This window comes from Cydia amplana, chromosome 14 (genome assembly GCF_948474715.1).
Source record: "Cydia amplana chromosome 14, ilCydAmpl1.1, whole genome shotgun sequence".
In the NCBI taxonomy this organism is placed as follows: Eukaryota; Metazoa; Arthropoda; class Insecta; order Lepidoptera; family Tortricidae; genus Cydia; species Cydia amplana.
Window position 1 is genome coordinate 11,876,213 of NC_086082.1, and position 21,162 is coordinate 11,897,374.

Genomic DNA, 21,162 nt, shown 5'->3' on the forward strand with positions numbered 1-21,162 from the left:
AATATTTTCAAAATTGCTTTATTAGAATTAGATATGAGGATATTTGGTATAATTTGAGGTATATTTAACAAAAATAGTAGTTGACTGCTACATAATGAGAGGCATCAAAATACGAGTGTGGGTTTAAGAAACGAACGTTAGTGAGTTTCTTAATAGGATCACACGAGTTTTAATGCCTAATTATGTACAGTTACATACACTACTTTATCTAAACACATACTTAAAACTAATTGAAAGATAAACTGTACGCCAAATGACGGGGAATGAAAACTTTTTTCACGCATGTCACGCATCCATAGTTTTTTTTAATTCCTAGACAAAAGAATAGTTCCTATTCTCATGTCACTCGAGATCAAATATCGTGCGGTTAATATTAAAAAACATACTAAACTGACGTTTCATATCGATAACTGTTTTAATATCTATGGATACTAGAATAGAGACCCACTTGAGTTTTGACTGCTGTTCCAAATTTAAACTCATAACGATACTAAAAATTTGTAACGTTATACTACTTATAACATTACAGTACAAATTTTCCTACTACCACAGATAAGAAAGTTCTCATAGTAAAATTGGTTGTAATAAAGCTGGTCATTTCCTACGGTTTCTGAAGGTATTATAGAGCACTAATGACATGTGTGTAGATAAAATTTTTAACGGTATTGTATCTGGAGAAACCCAAACTTGGTATGTTTTGAAAAATATTTTTATTATAATTAAAAAAAAAATACTCAAATGTAATGATGTGATATATTTTTGGAATCGGCTCAGAAAGCCCTTTCGTTTAATACTACACACGATAGGTTTCTAAACAATTTTTTTTTAAATTTCATACAAAAAAAAGATGACGTCATAACTCCTCTCGTTTTTAGGGTTCCGTACCCAAAGGGTAAAAACGGGACCCTATTACTAAGACTCCGCTGTCCGTCCGTCAGTCCGTCCGTCCGTCCGTCCGTCCGTCTGTCACGAGGCTGTATCTCACGAACCGTGATAGCTAGACAGTTGAAATTTTCACAGATGATGTATTTCTGTTGCCGCTATAACAACAAATACTAAAAACAGAATAAAATAAAGATTTAAGTGGGGCTCCCATACAACAAACGTGATTTTTGACCGAAGTTAAGCAACGTTGGGCGGGGTCAGTACTTGGATGGGTGACCGTTTTTTTGCTTGTTTTTTTTTTACTTGTTTTGCTCTATTTTTTGTTGATGGTGCGGAACCCTCCGTGCGCGAGTCCGACTTGCACGTGGCCGGTTTTTTTTGTATTTGTTGGTGCTTCGCGTCAAATTGTTTCAAATGTCCTAAAGATCAATCGAACCGATTTTCATACCTTTAACACCATTTGCAGCGTTTTCGCAGCGCGGCACCGCAAAATTTTGCGTTGCGGCGGGCGTCGCCGCAGATTTCTGCGGTGCCGCGCCGCGCGGCGGCGGCGGCGCCGCACCGCTGACATGTGGCCGGGCCCTTACATCCGCTACTACTGACGCTGACTGTACCTACTAATGTAAACAAATTTAAAGTGTATGTATGTACATGTCCAATGTACATTTTTACAACTTCGTAATTTAGACGTCAAAAATGACAGATGAAATTAGTATTCCACGTTACCATTTTTAATAGACTCTGTATGACGGTAACGGATTGGATAGAACGAAAAATGTACAGAAGTTAAGTGACGCTTTTTTCTGCTATTACGAGCAAAAAGTTTCTTAATTCTAAATAAAAATAATCCTTTTAATTGTCAAATTAAAAATAATATGTACCACTTTAGATAAAACGGCCCGAACTAGTTTGAGGGTGCTTAGAAAATATAGATTAATATTATATTAGGCCAAGCTACTGGAATTAATAAAGACTCGAGATATTTTAAGTGTTCCAATATTATTTCTTGATGCTGACTAACTTAAATAAATGAATTTACGTAGATGACGCTAAATTGAAATTAAAATCGATGTTTAAATAAATAAATAAATAAAATAAAATAAAGTTTTATTTTCAGGCATCACGTACAGTAGATAGTACACCCATATCAAACTAAATATTAAAACTTAAAACTAAAATAAAAGCAAAGTAAAACAAGTTAAATAGTTAATTGTTACTATTTTTTGTTTCCGTTTTGATGTACTGAAAGCCAGTGCCTAAACATGTTACAAGTGATGTTGCGGCACACCGACATGAGGATGGTGTTATGCGAGCGGCGCATCCCCTCCCAGAAGGAAGCAATGCGTGCGCGTACCACTGCAAAGAAGTCAGGGATTCTGGCTTCCGCGAACATGGTAGAGGCACTGCAGGAACGCGGCAGCCCCATCAGTGTCCGGAATATATTATTATACTGCACACGGATGGCGCTGTACGATTTCCTGCAGTACCTGACCCACAGTTGACAGGTGTAGAAAGAGAGGCAATATGCATTAAATAATGTACATTTGACTCCCCTGCTACACCCGGCAAACCTGCGGGCTATCATGTTGCCACGGACAGCCAAAGCTCTTCTTTCGCGTTCCATGTCACTGTCGTCCCTCATGTCTTCCGTCAGTATATGGCCAAGATATTTGAACCGCTGCACAACACGCAGCTTCTCTCCATTTAATTTGACTTCCGGTATGTTATCCGGACCTCTTCCAGCCTTGAAAACCATCAGTTCTGTCTTAGCCACGTTGTAAATCAGCCCATGAGAATCAACATAATTCTCACAGACTGAAACCAGCTTTCTCAGACCCTTGATGGAGGGGCTGAGCAGCACCATGTCGTCAGCGTAGCTGAGACTGTTAATACAGACGTCACCCACGTGACACCCAACTCCAGTGCTCCTCAGCCTCCCCATCAAGTCATTGACGTAAAGGTTAAAGAGGTCCGGAGAAGTAAGTCCACCCTGGCGTACCCCGCATTCTAATCTATAACTATTAGATGTCGTGTCGCCCCATTTCACACAGTTGGATTGGTTTCCGTACCAGCACTCGAACACGCGTACCAAGTCCTCAGGTACTCCGGAGCCGCGCATTTTACCCCACAGAATTTCATAATTCACAAGGTCGAATGCACGGCTAAGGTCGAGAAAGCATGCGTAGACCGAAGTATTGTTACTCACGTAGTGGTCCACCGCATGTTTCAGACTTACGATCGCGGAATCGGTCGAGAGACCGGGACGGAAACCAAATTGCGCGTCGTCTATTCTGAGAGCCTTGAGTAGTCTGGGCTGCAGCAACCGCTCAAATATCTTGCCCACCACCGTTCCAAGGGAGATTGGTCGGTAGTTAGCCGATGATGACAAGTCTCCTGTTCGGTTCTTGGCAATCGGGACGACAATGGTATGTATCATGTCTGCAGGAAGATGAGAGTACCGCAAACATAGATTAAATAAGGTGCAAAGTTTCCCATAGATGACGTCACCCGAAAAAAGTATGTGCTCAAGGCTAAGGTCATCATGGCCTGGCGATTTGCCTCGCTTCATGTTTCTAACTACCTTCGCGACTTCTTCGGCAGAGAAACGAACAGGGTGTGGCTGAGCGTTGTCGGTCCTGTGGCCCACATCCTTAAGCACACACTGGGGCACGGGTCTTGGTGAAACTTTGAACCTATGACTAAAAATATCGGCTATAAGCGCCGGTTGCTGGGCGCCGTCCACGCTTACTGGTAACTGAGGTTTGAAATTGTGCTTTTTAATTTCATTCCAAAATTTCGTAAAGTTCTTGTTCTTCCTAGACGCGGCTAAAATATCCAATTTAACTTTTTCTTCATTCTTTTGACACCATCTTAGTTTATTTTTGAAGAGTCTACGACTATCGCACATGTTTTCAAACAATTGACCTGTGGACGGCTTACCAGCGGCCAGCCAACAATTAAAATGTAGTCTATAAGCACTGTGACATTCCTTAACGTGAAAATTCCAACCAGGTACAGTTTGTTTCAAATGACTCTTGGTTAAACGAGCACATTTCGTTTTCTTAGCTCCTATTGTTAAAATTGATGTAATATTAGAGTATAAATTATCAATATAAATAAAATGGTCATTTAAAAATTTACAGGTACTTAAGGTATCACAGTCAAGTGCGTTATCGCAATAATTACATTTAAAACTATCATTTATTTGAGATAATGATTTATCACAGAACGAGAGATAGTCTCTGATTTGCTGTTCATTAAATCTTAATATCCACTCAGTTGCTTTTGGATTTCAAAAATTGTAGCGTAAATTGCTTCGCGATTTTAAGCCAATGTCCGCGCGATGCAGTGTTTTATTGAAAAATTAATTAATTGGCGTCTAATGAACCATTTGCTATGATTTTTTTACACAGAATAGTTAATAAAACAAGGAATCTGATTCCGTTGCTTAATGTATGGGTAATTCAAATAAAAATAATTATAAAAAATGCGTAAACTTGACACACTAAAAAAGTCGAAACCTTCAAGCAGAGATGTATTTAAAAAAAAAAACTAAAGCGATAACACCTATTTTTAGTATCGTAAAAAAAAGTAGATTAGTTCTTCTTTTATTTAGTACCAAATACCATATAAGTGTATATTAAAAATCCTTAAATAAACATCATTTCATTTTATGACACGTCACGCAAGAAATACGCAGGACGGATCGAAATGTTTCGTTGATTCATGATGTATTTTTGAATGGTTAAAGAGACTCAAGTACGGAAATATAGTTCTAATAAGAACAAGTAACTAATAATCTTTAATTAGAATAGTCACAGTTTGCAATTATCGCTTTCATTACGATTTTACAAGTAAATAACAAGAAAGTATTACGTACCACCGCAGTTTCGGGTTCTTTTGCCGATCAAAAACAACACAATATCACATTTTCACTATAAATTTTTCACATCAGTAATCACAGAATGTTAGAACAAAACCATATTACACAAAAGAAAACTGCTAAATACGGAATTACACTAATTTAAACGTAAATAAACAAAGCCGATATAAAAACACCCGCAACACCTGATCCGACGCCGGTAGGACTGGCCGCCATGTTGAAAAAATGGCCGCCGCTGGTGACTAGGGTCGGGGCACACAGAGTGCGTTAGGCACAGGTAGGTCCAGCATTCGAAAAAGTATGCAGACATTATTTTCAGTCACCGTCATATTCTTATCTACGTTATTTAAGGTACTTTTCCTTCATGTGACATAGTCTGGGGACACCCTGTATATGACCATGCACTAATAAAAGATATACCAATAACCATGTGCAAATAATGTCAGGTTTCCCCAAAACACAATCTTAGTAGTTGAAACATTAGTAGGAACACATAACAAGAATGTACCACACGGGCACGCAAAGCGTCTAGTGTGCCTCATGCCTTACGACGTCCGAGCGAGACGTTCGCTAAATTGCTTTTGGTAGCTAGAGTTACCAGCCGCCCGGCACATACTTACAATTGTTTCTTTCGCTAATCCTGTATAACATATCACAGGTTTAAATGATTTTATGATTATAAATGAAACTTAATATTTAGACTATTTAAATAACAATATTTTATTTGAAAAATATGACTTATTCTTCAAAGTCTTATCTTATTTCAATCGCAAGTAACCGAAAAAAATCACCGTTTAACTACTTTGAAGTGAGATAGTAATTCATAATTCTACATTAGAACTGAAATATACATTCTATCTGTTAGTTAGATAAATACATAATCGTTTGGTATAAAATTTAGATAGTAAAAGAGTAATTAAAAATACTTACGGCATTTTTAAAACACCGACCACTTTTCCGCAACTTCACTTTCGCACAACTTTGAAACCGACAGCTGTTTAAAATATTTTTATTTTATCATGTTGGCTAATTTTTTTTTTCTGTATTGCCATGTTATTTGTCTATGCTCGGAACATAGTTTAAACCGCTTCCAAGCCGCCACTCACAGATAAAAAATCAAAAATCGTACAATGGTCGTCTGGTAGCTCTGGCTACCAGAAGCAATTTGTAGGCGTTCAAAGTTGGTAGCTCTAGTTACCAGAAGCAACTGAGTGGTTATGGCATAACGGTGTCAGAAGTTAAGCAAAATTGAACCTAATCCCTTTGAAATAAAGTCAAATCAGGTGGGGAAATAAAAATAAGTAGGTAATAAGACTACTTTTGTGCAGACTGTACAGCTGAATTGGCTTACTTTGTCATTCGTAAGTATTAAATAATAAATAAATAAATAAATAAATAAATATTGGGGGACATCTTACACAGATCAACCTAGCCCCAAACTAAGCAAAGCTTGTACTATGGGTACTAGGCGACGATATACATACTTATATAGATAAATACATACTTATATACATAGAAAACATCCATGACTCCGGAACAAATATTAGTGTTTATCACACAAATAAATGCCCTTACCGGGATTCGAACCCAGGACCATCGGCTTAGCAGGCAGGGTCACTACCCACTAGGCCAGACCGGTCGTCAAATTTGATCGGATTATTGATTATTGGATCGGAAAGACAACTAAAAAACCGGCCAAGTGCGAGTCGGACTCGCGCACGGAGGGTTCCGCACCATCAACAAAAATAGAGCAAAACAAGCAAAACAAGCAGCAAAAACGGTCACCCATCCAAGTACTGACCCCGCCCGACGTTGCTTAACTTCGGTCAAAAATCACGTTTGTTGTATGGGAGCCCCACTTAAATCTTTATTTTATTCTGTTTTTAGTATTTGTTGTTATAGTGGCAACAGAAATACATCATCTGTGAAAATTTCAACTGTCTAGCTATCACGGTTCGTGCGATACAGCCTGGTACAGACGGACGGACGGACGGACGGACGGACGGACGGACGGACGGACAGCGGAGTCTTAGTAATAGGGTCCCGTTTTTACCCTTTGGGTACGGAACCCTAAAAATGAGATCATAATGGAGTACGACAGTTACTTTGTAACTTTTTTCTCTGCTTGGGTACCTATTGTACTTAATTGATTTATACCACCGTGAAAGCGAGAAAAAAAAAAGAAAAATATATACCTAATATCCTCCGAGTAGAATTTACTTACATCATTTTAATAATTAATAAAATATTTACGGTGACATCAAATATACCTAAATACATGAAAATAGGTACATAGCAACATTAATTTTAACTCGTTTGCTCTTATATCTACCATCAGTGGTTGCATTCTATTTGCCTGCAGCGCCTGACCGAAACTGCAAAGCTACGTTACATCTCCCGGCACAAATTGCAAATCCATCTCGTGAATATCAGTAGGACCATTGAGTAGCGTGAAATCAGTCTACTAACACGAACATCGTAATCATCTATCCTATCACCACCATCTATCCATCACTCTTGCCATAATTAAGTAGAGGAGACCCCCGTGGTTATTATCATGCTGCGTTATTATCATAAATTTTATATTAAAGGAAAAAATGGAAAAAGTTACGCGTAACTTTTTCCATTTTTTCCTTTAATATAAAATTTGGAATATCGCTCGCAGACGTATCTGCTTGTTAAAAAATTGATAAATTTTGATATCTAATATTGCGGTACAATAATATTATTGTCGTTTACATATGTTATACAATAACATATGTAAACGACACTATAAAGGTGCGACCACACCCGCTGCTGAATCGTGACGGTACGGAATCGCAGTGACCGTAGATAGGTACCGTTTTAACCACATGCTCTCCTCACCGCTGCTTAAAACACGCCGACGGTGCAGAATCGCAGTGACGCGTCGTCATCACGATTTTATCGCATGCCCTCCTAGTAAAATCGTAAAGATTACGGCAAGTAACTGTGGTTCCACACCGTCATTTGCATTGTGAGCAGCGGTGTGGATGGCAAGCAAAAAAAAACGGTACGCTTACAGGTGACAGTCCATTTCCAACCGCAGCTGCACTACTATTCATTTTACTATGGAAGTTGACAGTAACAGCGACGCGTTCAGTACCAGTAGTGCAGCTGCGGTCAGAAATGGAATGTTACCCTACGACGCCTCACTGCGATTCCATGCCGTCACCGTTTTTTAAGCAGCGGTGTGGTCGCACCTTTATTCAGAACATAAGCAGTTACTGCAGCGATTAAATTTTGGAGGAAAAAAGCTATCACTAGGTTACTTTTGAGGTTATAAAATTTCTAATCAGAAAAAAACTAGGTAGAAAAAAAGTTAGCTTGATCCGACTCTAATATATGTTTTTTTCTTATCTATACTCATTGTACGCCTTCTCACAGATGGATGACACTAGCAAAAGCCATCATCTACTACGGTCTCCCCCTGCTTGTGATTTCCTTCTTCTACTCCCTGATGGCACAGCGGTTGCTGGCCAGCACGCGGGAGATGCCGGGAGCCTTGCACGGCGGCCAGGGAGAAGCCCAGGCGAAGGCTAGGAAATCGGTTGCTTGTATGGTCCTCATTTTTGTTATAGGTAAGTTTACAGAGTGTATCGAGATTTGACCTATTTAATAATGTAATAGGCAAAAAGTCACATTTTAATGTACACAACAAATAAACAGTAAAACAAAATATAAAATAAAATAAAATAATACATATTTTTGTGAATATACATAAAAAGTCTATTTTTTAATTCGGTAGACTAAAATGAACTGTCATTTCAGTCTACCGAATAAAAAAATAGATTTTAGGTCATACTGAGCTACTTTTACTATGGAACCAACCCCAAAATCGCGACAAAAAAACGCTGCTTTATAAATTTTGACTGGTTTGGGAGCCTAGCCAAGATGACAATCGTTTGCAGGAAACGAAAGTAAACGCTAAGATAAACGTAAATAACGTATGGAAATTAGCGTTTCGTTTCTGTTAAACGATTGTCTTCTTGGCTAGGCGATCGATGTTTTTTCGCGATTTCGGGGCTGGTCCCATGGTAAATGCTGTTCAGTTTAACTATATATTCACCTTGCAAAATATAGCTAAGGGTTGTAAAAATAAGTATAGTTAACCACAAAGATACCTGACACCCCTGGATGCAAACTTCTATACAGGAAGGTAACACACCACTATAGCATAGCTTCATGTTTACACGTACTCAATAAAACACGTGCACTTACTCAATTTTCTACAACATTTCAGGATGTGTATTGATTTATCTCTTTCCTATAAAAATAAACAGACAAAGTAGGTACCTATAGAGTTTGAGATCGTAGTACAATTGCAATGTGAATACGTGAATGCTATTTTGTATTCTGGAATGGAAAACAAACGCGAATCGTTCTTTAATCATACTGCACTTGTATAATACGGTGGGTTGCCTCATAATGCAATTGTTCACAAAAGAAACCAGTTGGAAACCTAACAAATGCAATTCGCTAGTGGGTGGTCTTGAAGTTTGCGATGCTCGTGAATATACTCGGTGTTGTTTTTAGGGTTCCGTACCCAAAGGGTAAAAACGGGACCCTATTACTAAGACTCCGTTGTCCGTCCGTCCGTCCGTCCGTCCGTCCGTCTGTCACCAGGCTGTATCTCACGAATCGTGATCACACAGTTCACACACACACACAGTCACACACACACACAGTTGAAATTTTCACAGATGATGTATTTCTGTTGCCGCTATAACAACAAATACTAAAAACAGAATAAAATAAAGATTTAAGTGGGGCTCCCATACAACAAACGTGATTTTTGACCGAAGTTAAGCAACGTCGGGCGGGGTCAGTACTTGGATGGGTGACCGTTTTTTTGCTCTATTTTTTGTTGATGGTGCGGAACCCTCCGTGCGCGAGTCCGACTCGCACTTGGCCGGTTTTATTCTTGGAAATGAATCCGGTTGTTCTGTTTAAGACCTTTAAGTACGTAGAAGTATCTGTTGCAAAAGTTTATGAGGGATAAGACTGCTCGTTATTTTTCCTCTACCTAAAACTTTTTTCGCAATTTTTTCGTACGTAGGGTATTAATTTTTTCTTGAAACTCATCAATCAGATATCTGACATACATTAAATAGGTATAAGGTAGGTAGATAGGTATAGGGGTAAGGTAAGGTAGGTGGTAGGTATGTGTGTTTGTGTTTAATGTTCTCCATATTTTGCTCCGTACACTACCTGTCGAGTTTTGTTTGAGTTCTACATTTCCTGCTACCCAAAGTTTGTCTGGAAGAGATCGCTTTTTAGCGATAAGACCGCCTGTTGTTACCTGGTTCTATTGTTTTTTTGTTAAAATTTCTTTGTAGTTTTACATGTATGTAAAACGTGTAATTATTGATGCAATAAAGAATATTTACTTACTTGCTTATAATGCTTAGACAATAGAGGCGATATCTGATGATGGAAACCGTAATACATTATGCTAAATTCTAAGTAGGTAGGTACCATAAAACTCCCGCGAGAGTCGCGAGACTCGAACATACTAAACTTATTTTAAACGGATTATTGAGGATATAGGGTTATTACGTTTATGAGGATTTTCGACAATCGTTCAAAACAAATTTAATTGAGGCTACCATTAACCATCCGCAAATCCCATAAGTTGACAATGGCCAAAAACACGAAGCGAGTTAACATTTCTGATGTTATTTCCGAAACAAACATTAAGCCATTTCGTCCCAAACAAAACCTTTTCTCCGCCAATTAACCTGCAAAGGCCCACAATAAATCTACCTGTCACAAAATATCCTTAACACCCGTTTTATATAACGTTTTCAATTAAAAGGTCTCACTGACAAGATTCGTTTGTTTTCAGTGTTCTTCATTTGTTTTCTGCCATATCACGCCTTCGAGATGTGGTTCTATTTGTCCCCGACCGCTCAGAGTGACTACAACGATTGGACTCACGCTCTAAGGATAATGGGCTTCTGTTTGAGGTAAGTAATTGAGATTGATGTTCGGACTCTTCAAAGTTAAAGTTAGATGAAATAATGTTACCAAACGTACGTTATCAACTCAACTTTAGGGAACGCTGAGTTTACCTTTTAAATTTGATTAGTTTCTCGTTTCATTTTATTATTATTGCTCATGTTTAAGAGGTTTTATGAACATAATGGCTGTATGCGCAGTTAAAGTTTATTATTAAAAAGTTGATGCAATAAATGTTCACTCATTTTCTCTTGCATATTAGAAGAGTATGATTAGGACCAAACATTCCAAACTATTTCCGCTTGATCTTTTCATTGTGTACTCAGGCTTTTGTTTAAAATGCTGCGAAATTGACTTAATTACGCGCTTTGCTATTAACTGTCCGTCTCAAGAGGACAAATTAAATTCAACAGCTTAAAGGTATTATGTCAACCAAGGCTCTTTGATTACTATTTATATAAAAGGAGCACTTATTAAAGGAAACCGTCTTCTATAATAATAGGCCTGTTCAATCATAGGCTTAAGGGCCACCCCATATCTAGCGTCTTTCGAGCGTCGGCGTCTGGTCATCGCTATGGAAAATGACGTTGCGTCGACGTTGCGTCGACGTCGCGTCGACGTTCGGCCATAGAGTTGTAGACGCCGACGCTCGAAAGACGCTAGATGTGGGGGGGGCCCTAAGGGGCCCACTGATTACCAGTCCGCCGGACGATATCGGCCTGTCAGTTGTTCGGAACTGTCAACTTATTGTTCTAACTGACAGACGGATATCGTCCGGCGGACTGGTAATCAGTGGGCCCCTTTAAATACTTGACGTAAAAAAGATTCAAAATAAAAATACCAATTTGGTACCTTTCTTTGATCCATTACAAATAATAACGAAATAATACTTCAGTCGACCTTGATATAAATTATGTTATAAAAAGAATCTGGGTCTCATTATTTATAATACGGTACAAAGTACTACAATTCTTTCCCTCGCGTCATGAAAATGCATACGCGCGCTTCATTTCCAGAACACTATTGTCTACTACTAATTGGTACTCTGAACTATTCTGAAGATAAAAACAACTTAAGTATATATGTAGGGAGAATGGAACAAATGGGCCAGGTTTTTAAAGAGACACTTGCAGTATTTCGGTAGAATTGGAGTGAAATTTGTTGAGTTATATAGGTAAATGTTGTGCGTTCCGAAATTATCGAAATAATGCAAGTGGCTATTTCAAAACATGGCGCCTGCGGAAATACTTTACAATAATAACTCTTCTACATACGCATATAAGGATGATTGTGATATTACATATCTGTTATGTTATGTAATGTTATGTGTAAGTTTGTTTTTGTTCCTCTTTTTTTTCTGTATTTTTGCCACGTATATAAACTATCTATATATTCTATTTCTATTAACCTTATCCATTTTCCTGTAGCTTCCTAAACTCATGCGTGAACCCAGTGGCCCTGTACTGCGTGAGTGGCGTGTTCCGTCAACACTTCAACCGCTACCTCTGTTGCCGGCGAGGCACGCTCCACCCGACATGCAGCTCCCGTCTCTCCAGGACCGCGGTCTGCGAGACCTCGTTCCGAAGCACGCACCGCCATAGGTGCAATAGGTTAGTTATTATTATTAAATCGTATGCCGTACGATTTAGTGTCCCCTGACAATGCAAATTCATAGATGCGTGATAGACCCGTCCATAAATGTGAGTTAATAATGTGTTCAAAACGCGGAAGTTTCAAATATTATAATACAAATTCAGTTGTAAATTTAAAACCTCAAATATTATTAACAGATGTTCAGAGGTTAATATTTAGACATATTTACACCTAAATAATAGGTTGCGTCAGATAATGAATTAGTAATGCTCGTAAGACAAAGTTTGCACTAAGCAGATTAGTCTAAAAATATATATCAAATACGGTTCCTTCGGGAAATAAACTGCACAATATAGTGTAGTATAGTTCACATATATCGAATTGTTAGGTTTAAATCTGTTCAATTAGCAATAAAAACCCGTGGTAATAGTACATTTTGATTAATCATAGCGAGTTAACTCGATATATAATTTGATTTTACTTGTAATGCCTGACACTTTTGCTAGCTATTTTGATTAATGAGTCTTGGGTGCCGTTTAAAATGTAAAACTAATAACCCTTAAAGTTAACTAATATATTTTATGATCCTATTTAGCAAAGTTTTGACTAGTTGGTAATGGACTTTCATAAATAATGATATTGCTATTTTGGGTTACTGTTTTGTGCGGAACATTAAAATACAGTAGGTAAGTATATCCGAGAGCTCAGAGTTTTTAAAAATGGGTACCTACTGTATATTTAATGTAAATACCTACAGGTATAAATACCTGTAGGTATGTTTTTAATTTGAAATCCGAAATGTTATAAAAAAATATCAAGGCCAGAGGCCCGTTTCCCAAAAGCTTGTAACTTGTAATACAAGCGGATGTCACTTTTTGATAGCTGTTGTTAGAAAGGGACTTCCACTTGTATTACAAGTTACAAGCTTTTGAGAAACTACCCCTGTTCTTACTTTATCAGTTGTAGGTAAACTAAAAATAAACTTACCTTCCATACTAACTTCGTACATTTCTGCCATCCGAGTTAATATCAATGTACCTAAAAGAACACAAGTTAAAGTTTAATGACAACGAGATCATAACGTCTCATTGCAGAGAGTCCCGAAGCGGTTCTAATTAAGGATCCTTGTTTGTATTAATTAAGTCCTGGCGATGCAAAGAAACAGTTTTCTTTGAATATTTTAATTAGATATAACTAAAATATGCAAAGAAAACTGTGTGTGTGTTGGATGTATCCGACTTCTGGGTATGGTATGTGGGTAGTATCTATAGTCGGTGCCCTAACCTAAGTACCTATCCACTTTTCTATACAGCTATAGTATAGGGCGACGGGGGTACGGGCGGCAGTTACACTGCGTCGTTCACCTAATGCGGTCGCCGAATTCATTTTAAACTACTTAGGCCAACAAACGTCGTCTTCACATTAGTCTGTCCGCCTACTACGGCGACCGCATGACTCTTGAATGGATTCGTTCAATGAACGTCGTCTTTACACTAGTCTGTCCGCCTAATGCGGTGGCCGAATGCGGCGGCTGAACTACAAAGTCATCCATCAGATCTCTGAGAGCTGTCGCGATGTCAAAGCTTGTGCTTAGGAAAGCTAGTTTATTAGTTTGCTTAATAATACATAAAAATCTTCACATAAAAATAATCATGAGAAACTGCTACCGACAGACACCCGAATTTTATTTATATAATAATATAAGCATGCTCGTCTGATGTTTGTTATTTGTGACAACTTCAAATTTAAGTGTCCAATGCCAACGATATAATGAGTACATTTGCATAAAGGTTTTACTTAATCAAATGATCTGCGGTCGCCGCTGTCGATGACCTAATAAGGCGGACAGATGTCGTATTTACACTGCTTCGGTCACCTTATAAGCGTTGGCAGCTGTCGATCGCCGAATGCGACCGACTAACGTGTTATTTACAATTTTGCGGTCGAACGACGAAGTGTAATTGCTGCTTTATTTAGTTGGGCATCTACTGTATACACATCAGGCGGTTTAGCACGAATTGAGTTCTCGGCCTCGCGCCCGACTCCATACTTGAAGTCGCGCAAGATGTATATATAGAGTCGCGCGCGAGAACGCAACTCATGCTAGACCGCCAGGCTTTGACAGAGAGGAGTATCAGTCTTTTCATAAAGGTTCTAATATTTGAATCATTGAAATAATTACACAATAAAATCAGTTAAAGATGTTTTGGTACTATAATAATTCCCTGAATAGTATGGAGGCGGTTTTATATCCGCGACACACGACACAAAGCACCACCCAGTGTTTCGCCCCATCCTGTCTCCGTCACGTTAAATTTCCGACCACCTTAAATCGCTTTATTTTTACGACTTACTGTATTATGCTTACAAAATGAAATTCACATGTTCGAATTTTGGAAGCCTGCCACGCTCTAATCGCACATAATCCACGAATGACAAGAATGTGAAGTTGGATAACCTGTTATGTTACGTACTTTACTTTTAATATTATTTTCCAAGTAATTTTGGTGGATACAAATTTTATTTTATTCAAGCGGCTTTAAATGTTATAATTTTATTTATTCAATGATTACAATAAGGAGATTTAGAGCCGTTGGTAAACGAGATGAGGAACTCGTCCTAAGAATAACAAAGGCAAAGACATCTGAGCATAACTTTTATGCTCAGATATCTTTACCTTTGTTATTTTCACTGAGTACTAGTAACAAAATTCTTATGCTTAAAACCCTTGTTTACCATCTTATTCTCATCCAACATAATTTATTTACTGGATTTAAGGCAAAACTATGCAAATAACGCAGTTTATTCCAGCACAAAGCGGGATTAAAGTAATATTTCATGAGATGAGTATACTCTCATCTATAAAAATAAACTAAAATACCTAGTTTTAAAAGGATACAAAGGAGTTTTATCCATCTATATGGTAATTCTTCAACCAAATCCTTTGACCTGTTACATGAGCATAAGCTTTTGTTAAGAAACAAATTGTTGTAAATTTCTCATTTGCCTTTAAATAAGAATAGTAAGTGGTGCGGATTAGTGATGTTACTGATGTTTTATTTTAATAATCCTGTACCTACCTGTTGTATCTACCGGTTTGATTTTACTTTGTCTCTTCTTTAAGCTCACTGAAATTGGCACTTGCAATAACAAGTAATATAAACAAAAATAAATAAAGACTTAAAGTAAAAATTATAAACTAAAATTACAAAACTACATAAAACTACAAATAAAATTACAATAACAAGTAATATAAACAAAAATAAATAAAGACTTAAAGTAAAAATTATAAACTAAAATTACAAAACTACATAAAACTACAAATAAAATAAAAAATTAAAAAACTGGCTCCAGCTCGGTGCCTTGTGCCAGCCCTCCTGTCCTCCGTCGCCTCCTTGCCGCGCTTCGCCAGCTCTCTGAAATTCGTATTCGCACTCGACTTTTTCCTTTACATTCCTCAGTAATGCCCTATCAACGTTTGCAGGAACCCAACAGAAAGCGTTGTGATATCCAACTACGACTACGGAAGCACTAAGAAAAAGACCATCGTAAGCAGAAACAGCGGCGATGGTGTCACCATCATGAGCATCAGAGACACCAACGACTTCTTGACCGGCGATGAGAAGTGTATCAATAGATAGGTCAGATTCCGGGACGCTTTTGAAGAAGTGTGAAAAAAAGACAAAATGCATAATAGTGTAGATATAAAAAATAAATCTGCAGCTTAGTGTGGTGATGTGAGCGATTTTAGCAGTGACTTAAGTTTAAAAATGAACCTTGCATGTTAAGGCTTAAGGTTGAAGTCAGATGCGGAGTTATTGGTATAAGGTGTTACTGGAGTAACACATTTTAATAATGCTAAAGCGTCTTACAAATATGTGTATGTAGATAACGTATTATCTTAGCAAATACGATCGTGGCAGTTTGTCAGAATCAATATATTTTTAAATATTTCTGTTATGACCCTGAGCAGGCGCTGCCGTGATGGCCTACATTTGTAAAAAAAATATAGGTATAGGTATTTATTTATATTACATATAGCTACATAATATTCAGCCACATATCTTGAGATACATTTGTGTTGGATTTAGGAACCTCTGCCATTATTTGGAACTATGGAGACACATAATAGTAAGCTTAGAGTTCGAGCATAACATTTCCGTAAAATACTCTGAAGAACAATGAAAACAATCTTTGTAAATAGTATAGAACTTTGGAAGTTTTTTTATACTAAATCTACTTGCATTGCACGGTATCTTGAGTGGATTTTTCATTTACTGTAAATAATATTAATAATTAGTTTATATTTCAAAGTTGATTTTAGAATCAGAAATTGTTTTAAGGTTAATATCCTGCAACAGGAAAAATAAACAAAACAAACTTGAAATAGAATCCAAAGCCCCATTTACACGGCGCGAGAACTTGATCCATCGAATTGGGGCTTCAAGTCAAGGGCAATCAAAATGGTGGGCGATTTGAACTTTATAATCTTATAATAGGGTTGGTATTTGACTGTATTTAAAATAAATTATTTTACACAATGCATAAAATAAAGCACCAGAAGATTAATAGAGAAACGCAGACAGCAGTTATTTTTAGAAACGATTTCTATTTTAAAACCCGTATCAAACTATAAAGAGTAGTTAATTTGATGTGTTTCCATAGTAGCAAAATCGTTTTGACAGTTCAAAAAAAGAAACTGTTTTGACTAGTAGTCAAAACCCTATTATGAAACCGGTATGGATATGCCAATACATTTATAACAGTTTCTTAAATATATTATAGTTTGGATTTCAATACTACGTACAATTTTCAAAACCTGCATTTTGGATTTTGCTCTGGTCACCTGGCACACATACTGTATTATGTAATGGATTATGTTAGACACAAAAAATGCAAATTTACATGCATGTTTAAAAATAAATGTTACAAACATCGTTAAATATTTTTTTGTATGGCTGTGGATGAAAATCAAAGATTTAAGTTAGAAAAAAAATTAAGAATAAGTATAGAGTTTTAATGTAAGATTTCATAAAATTACAAAATATGTAATAGGTATAACTATTGTAAATACATACATAAATATTTTAAAAGACCAAAGATCTAACAGAAAGAGTATGAATGTTGATGATTGTGTACATTTTATAATAAATATTTAATGTATAAATCCGCTTTCGTTTTGTCGTTTTTTGGCAAACTCGAAGAATGTCAAAGTACTCGGTACCTATAGTTCATTTTTTTTAGCATTAGAAAGAACTTGAAAGAAGGTAAGCGATTTTGACAAGTCTTTTAATTGAAAAACACTTTTTAAAAATCAATAACTATTACTTATGAAAACAGAAGACTATAAAATATCGTATTAGATTCATAATTGTTACATATTTACCGTAACTTATTTTTAAAATGTGTTTTTCAACTAAAAGACACATCAAGATTGTTTACCTTATTTCTAATGCTAAAAAAACGAAGTATAAGTAGAAAAATCAACTTTTGTACGAAATGTTTTCAACGTCTGCCTCGAAATCGCCTAAAATAATAAATAAGCCAAATGTGTATATAACATTTTTTTTTGCTATTGCGGGGCGGACGGCGGACTCAATGGTTAACATTTGTTCCTTGTGTTGTTACAGTAATCCTCAGGAAATCCTACTTTACTTAAATAATTCAAATATAAATTATGAAGTAATATATACATAAGTCAATGAATTTACTGTGAAATTTTGGCGCTTAGATATTTTATAGCTTTCACTAAAGAACGACAAACTAAAAAGATTATTTATTATTAAGAAACTTAAATAGTAGGTAATATCACGGTTTTATCACTACCTTTCCTGTGACATATACTTAAATTATTATCTTTGTACAGAAATTATCATGTTTATTGTTACGATGTAAAAATGATGTAAAGAATCTTCAAATTAAATCGACGTCTTTGAGCAAATTATTTTTTATTTCTAATAATATTTAGGTACCTAAAATATCCCTATCGTGTAAATCCATACTAATATACTAATAAGCTGTATTCTGCCGTAAAGCCGGTTCATATTTGTCTGTCGTATTGTGTTGTGCCGTGACGCATCACACCGGCAATCGGTTTCATACATTCAGTATGGTTGAGTTCACATCTGTGTGATGCGGGCTGCCGAATGAAACCGATTTCCGTTCTGATGCGTCACGACACAACACAACACGACACGACAGACAAATGTGTAACCGGCTTAAGACTATAATAATATTCATAAACCCTTGCATCAATTAATCCATTCACATTAAATTATTTACGAACTCTGCGGTTTTATCTCATCGTTTAATAACTTTGCCAATTACCCCGACCATTGGGAAGAGTAAATTGAATTCTATTTTCATCCAAGATACGGAAGTTTTTTAGTAAGTTTTTGTATAGGTACTTGCTAAAACGGTGGTTTTAGACACGAATTGGCTCATGAATAAAGATATTTCTTTGAGATCGGGATTCGGGGATTCGATTGAGATGGAAATGCTTATTAATTAAATACCTGAAAATAAAATGAGATAGGTGAATGTTATTCAAATGCAGCAACGCCAGCAGCCTAATTGATACGCAAATATAAGGACACTAAATTAGAAAGTTTAAGGCGCAATATAAATGTTACGTTACGTAGGTACTTAAATGTGTCGCGACATCATCATCTTCCTCGCGTTGTCCCGGCATTTTGCGACGGCTCATGGGAGCCTGTACGGATATGATGGTCGTTCTTGTCTACGTGACAGCGTGATAAAACGGTGTCCGTCACTTTCTTTCCCACGGTGTTAAACAGTGACAGTTATTTTATCACGTGGATAAAGATGGATAAAGCTATCCATAATAGGCTGGCTGGGGTCCGCTTGGCAACTAATCCCAGTAATTGGCGTGGGCACTAGTTTTTACGAAAGCAACTGCCATCTGACCTTCCAACTCAGAGGGTAAACTAGGCCCGTATTGGGATTAGTCCGGTTTCCTCACGATGTTTTCCTTCACCGAAAAGCAACTGGTAAATATCAAATGATAGGTATTTCGTACATAGGTTCCGAAAAACTCATTGGTACGAGCCGGGGTTTGAACCCGCGACCTCCGGATTTCAAGTCGCACGCTCTTACCGCTAGGCCACCAGCGCTTGTCCAAAATCCAGGAAAAAGCATAAAAATTAAATGTGTCGCGACATGCTAACACAATTTAGTAGGTAAAATCAGCATCATAAGTATATTCACATTCTCACAGTTTAACAAAAAGAGATATGTCTCAACATCTAGAATAATAGAATTATACAGTGGCAAATACTTTAATGCGAACTGTAGAGATGTATGTATTTGGAAAAGTATTCCAGGTGGCTAATAGGTACTATTGGCGCGTTGTTTCTTCCGCTACTATTGATGCTGACATTACAGTGAGACACATTCATATTTAAATCAAAATAGCATCATATTTTATATTGCTGAATAAGATACGCGAGACATGGGTGTAAATCCACACGAACTGATACCTATTTACATCACGGTCACGCTTAACAAAGGCAAAACCCGACCGCGTATCAAAGTTTATTCAATGCGTTATATTATAAACATTGAACTTTGATGCACTACAAGTATGACTCACACATTAAATTATGAGTATAGGTAGTTAGATAAACGATAATCAAAGGTCATGACGCAAAAGGCCATTGTAGCTTTATAAATTGATCTCGGTTTGATCGAACCAAATATATACTTATACCTATTAAAGAGATAAATACACTGCGAATGATACACAACTTTGGGAACAAATCTAATTATTTTATTAAATACTAGCTTTTGCCCGCGACTTCGTCGGCGTGGAATTTGTAATTTACTTTGATTCCCCATACGAACTTCGAACCCCCTTTTCACCCCCTTAAAAGGTGATTTCTTAAATGAAAACTACCATTTGTCCTTCCCCGGGACTCAAACTATCTCTATACCAAACTTCAACTACCTAAATCGTGCACCAGCGCCGGTGCTACACCGTGCGGTCGAGACAGTTCCTATCGACAAAGTTTGTTATGCAGTTCTTATTAAGTCCCCGTATAACAATCCATACCTTTAAGGGATGATTTCTGGGATAAAAACTATCCTATGTCCTTCCTCGGGACTCAAACAATCTCTATACCAAATTTCATCTAAATCGGTTCAGCGGTTTAAGCGTGATGAGGTAAGTAACAGACAGACAAACAGACTTCCTTTTATAATATTAGTATGGATAGTATGGATTTTGATTGCACTGCGAGTGATGCCAAAATGAGATAAGAAGTTGACGAAGGGTTATCCAATGTTAACTTTGCGAGTATATCGCGAAACCATTACGTTACTGAACCATCGAAGATCGGAACAAATCCCTCTAAACTGCTATTTAAACATCTCTAAACAGCACTAAACTCAAACATCAAGAAACGAGAATCTGATCCAAACAAAGCCGGTAGATTCGTGGAATAACCATCAAATATAAACAACTAAATAAATATGGATAAAAACGTGTTGCATGTTACATTACATAGTATCGCGATCAACGAACTGACTCTACTGTGTACTACTACTACTCAGGCCCGGATCTAGGGTAGAGCGAGTGGAGCGGCCGCTCTAGGCGCCGGATGGCAAGGGGGGCGCCAAAATGGCAAATGAGACAAAAAAAGTTTTAAAAAACGCGAGTGTGGCGGGAGCCCAAAATACGATAGAAAACTTCAACGAAGGGCGCCAAAACCCGATTTCGCTCTACCCTGATCAAGGGCTCGGGCCGGCACTGCTACTACTACCTACTACTGACTGAGCTAACTGGCCACGTAGCCAACGTGCCA

At 37.3% G+C, this 21,162-nt stretch overlaps 1 protein-coding gene across 2 annotated transcripts in view; it reads left to right on the forward strand.

The window, feature by feature from the left end:
• LOC134654125 (neuropeptide CCHamide-2 receptor-like) overlaps positions 1-16,023 on the forward strand; it is a 115,413-nt gene extending 99,390 nt beyond the window's left edge. Inside the window, exons 6-9 of one of the 2 annotated variants that reach the window (XM_063509569.1) lie at positions 8,174-8,367; positions 10,635-10,755; positions 12,175-12,357; positions 15,836-16,023. In XM_063509569.1, the coding sequence (XP_063365639.1) occupies positions 8,174-8,367; positions 10,635-10,755; positions 12,175-12,357; positions 15,836-15,875 (538 nt within the window). In that variant the 3' untranslated portion in view covers positions 15,876-16,023. Of the gene's footprint in view, positions 1-8,173; positions 8,368-10,634; positions 10,756-12,174; positions 12,358-15,824 lie in introns of both variants that reach the window. The other variant, XM_063509567.1, reaches the window with a different exon arrangement.
• Positions 16,024-21,162: the final 5,139 nt, after the last annotated feature.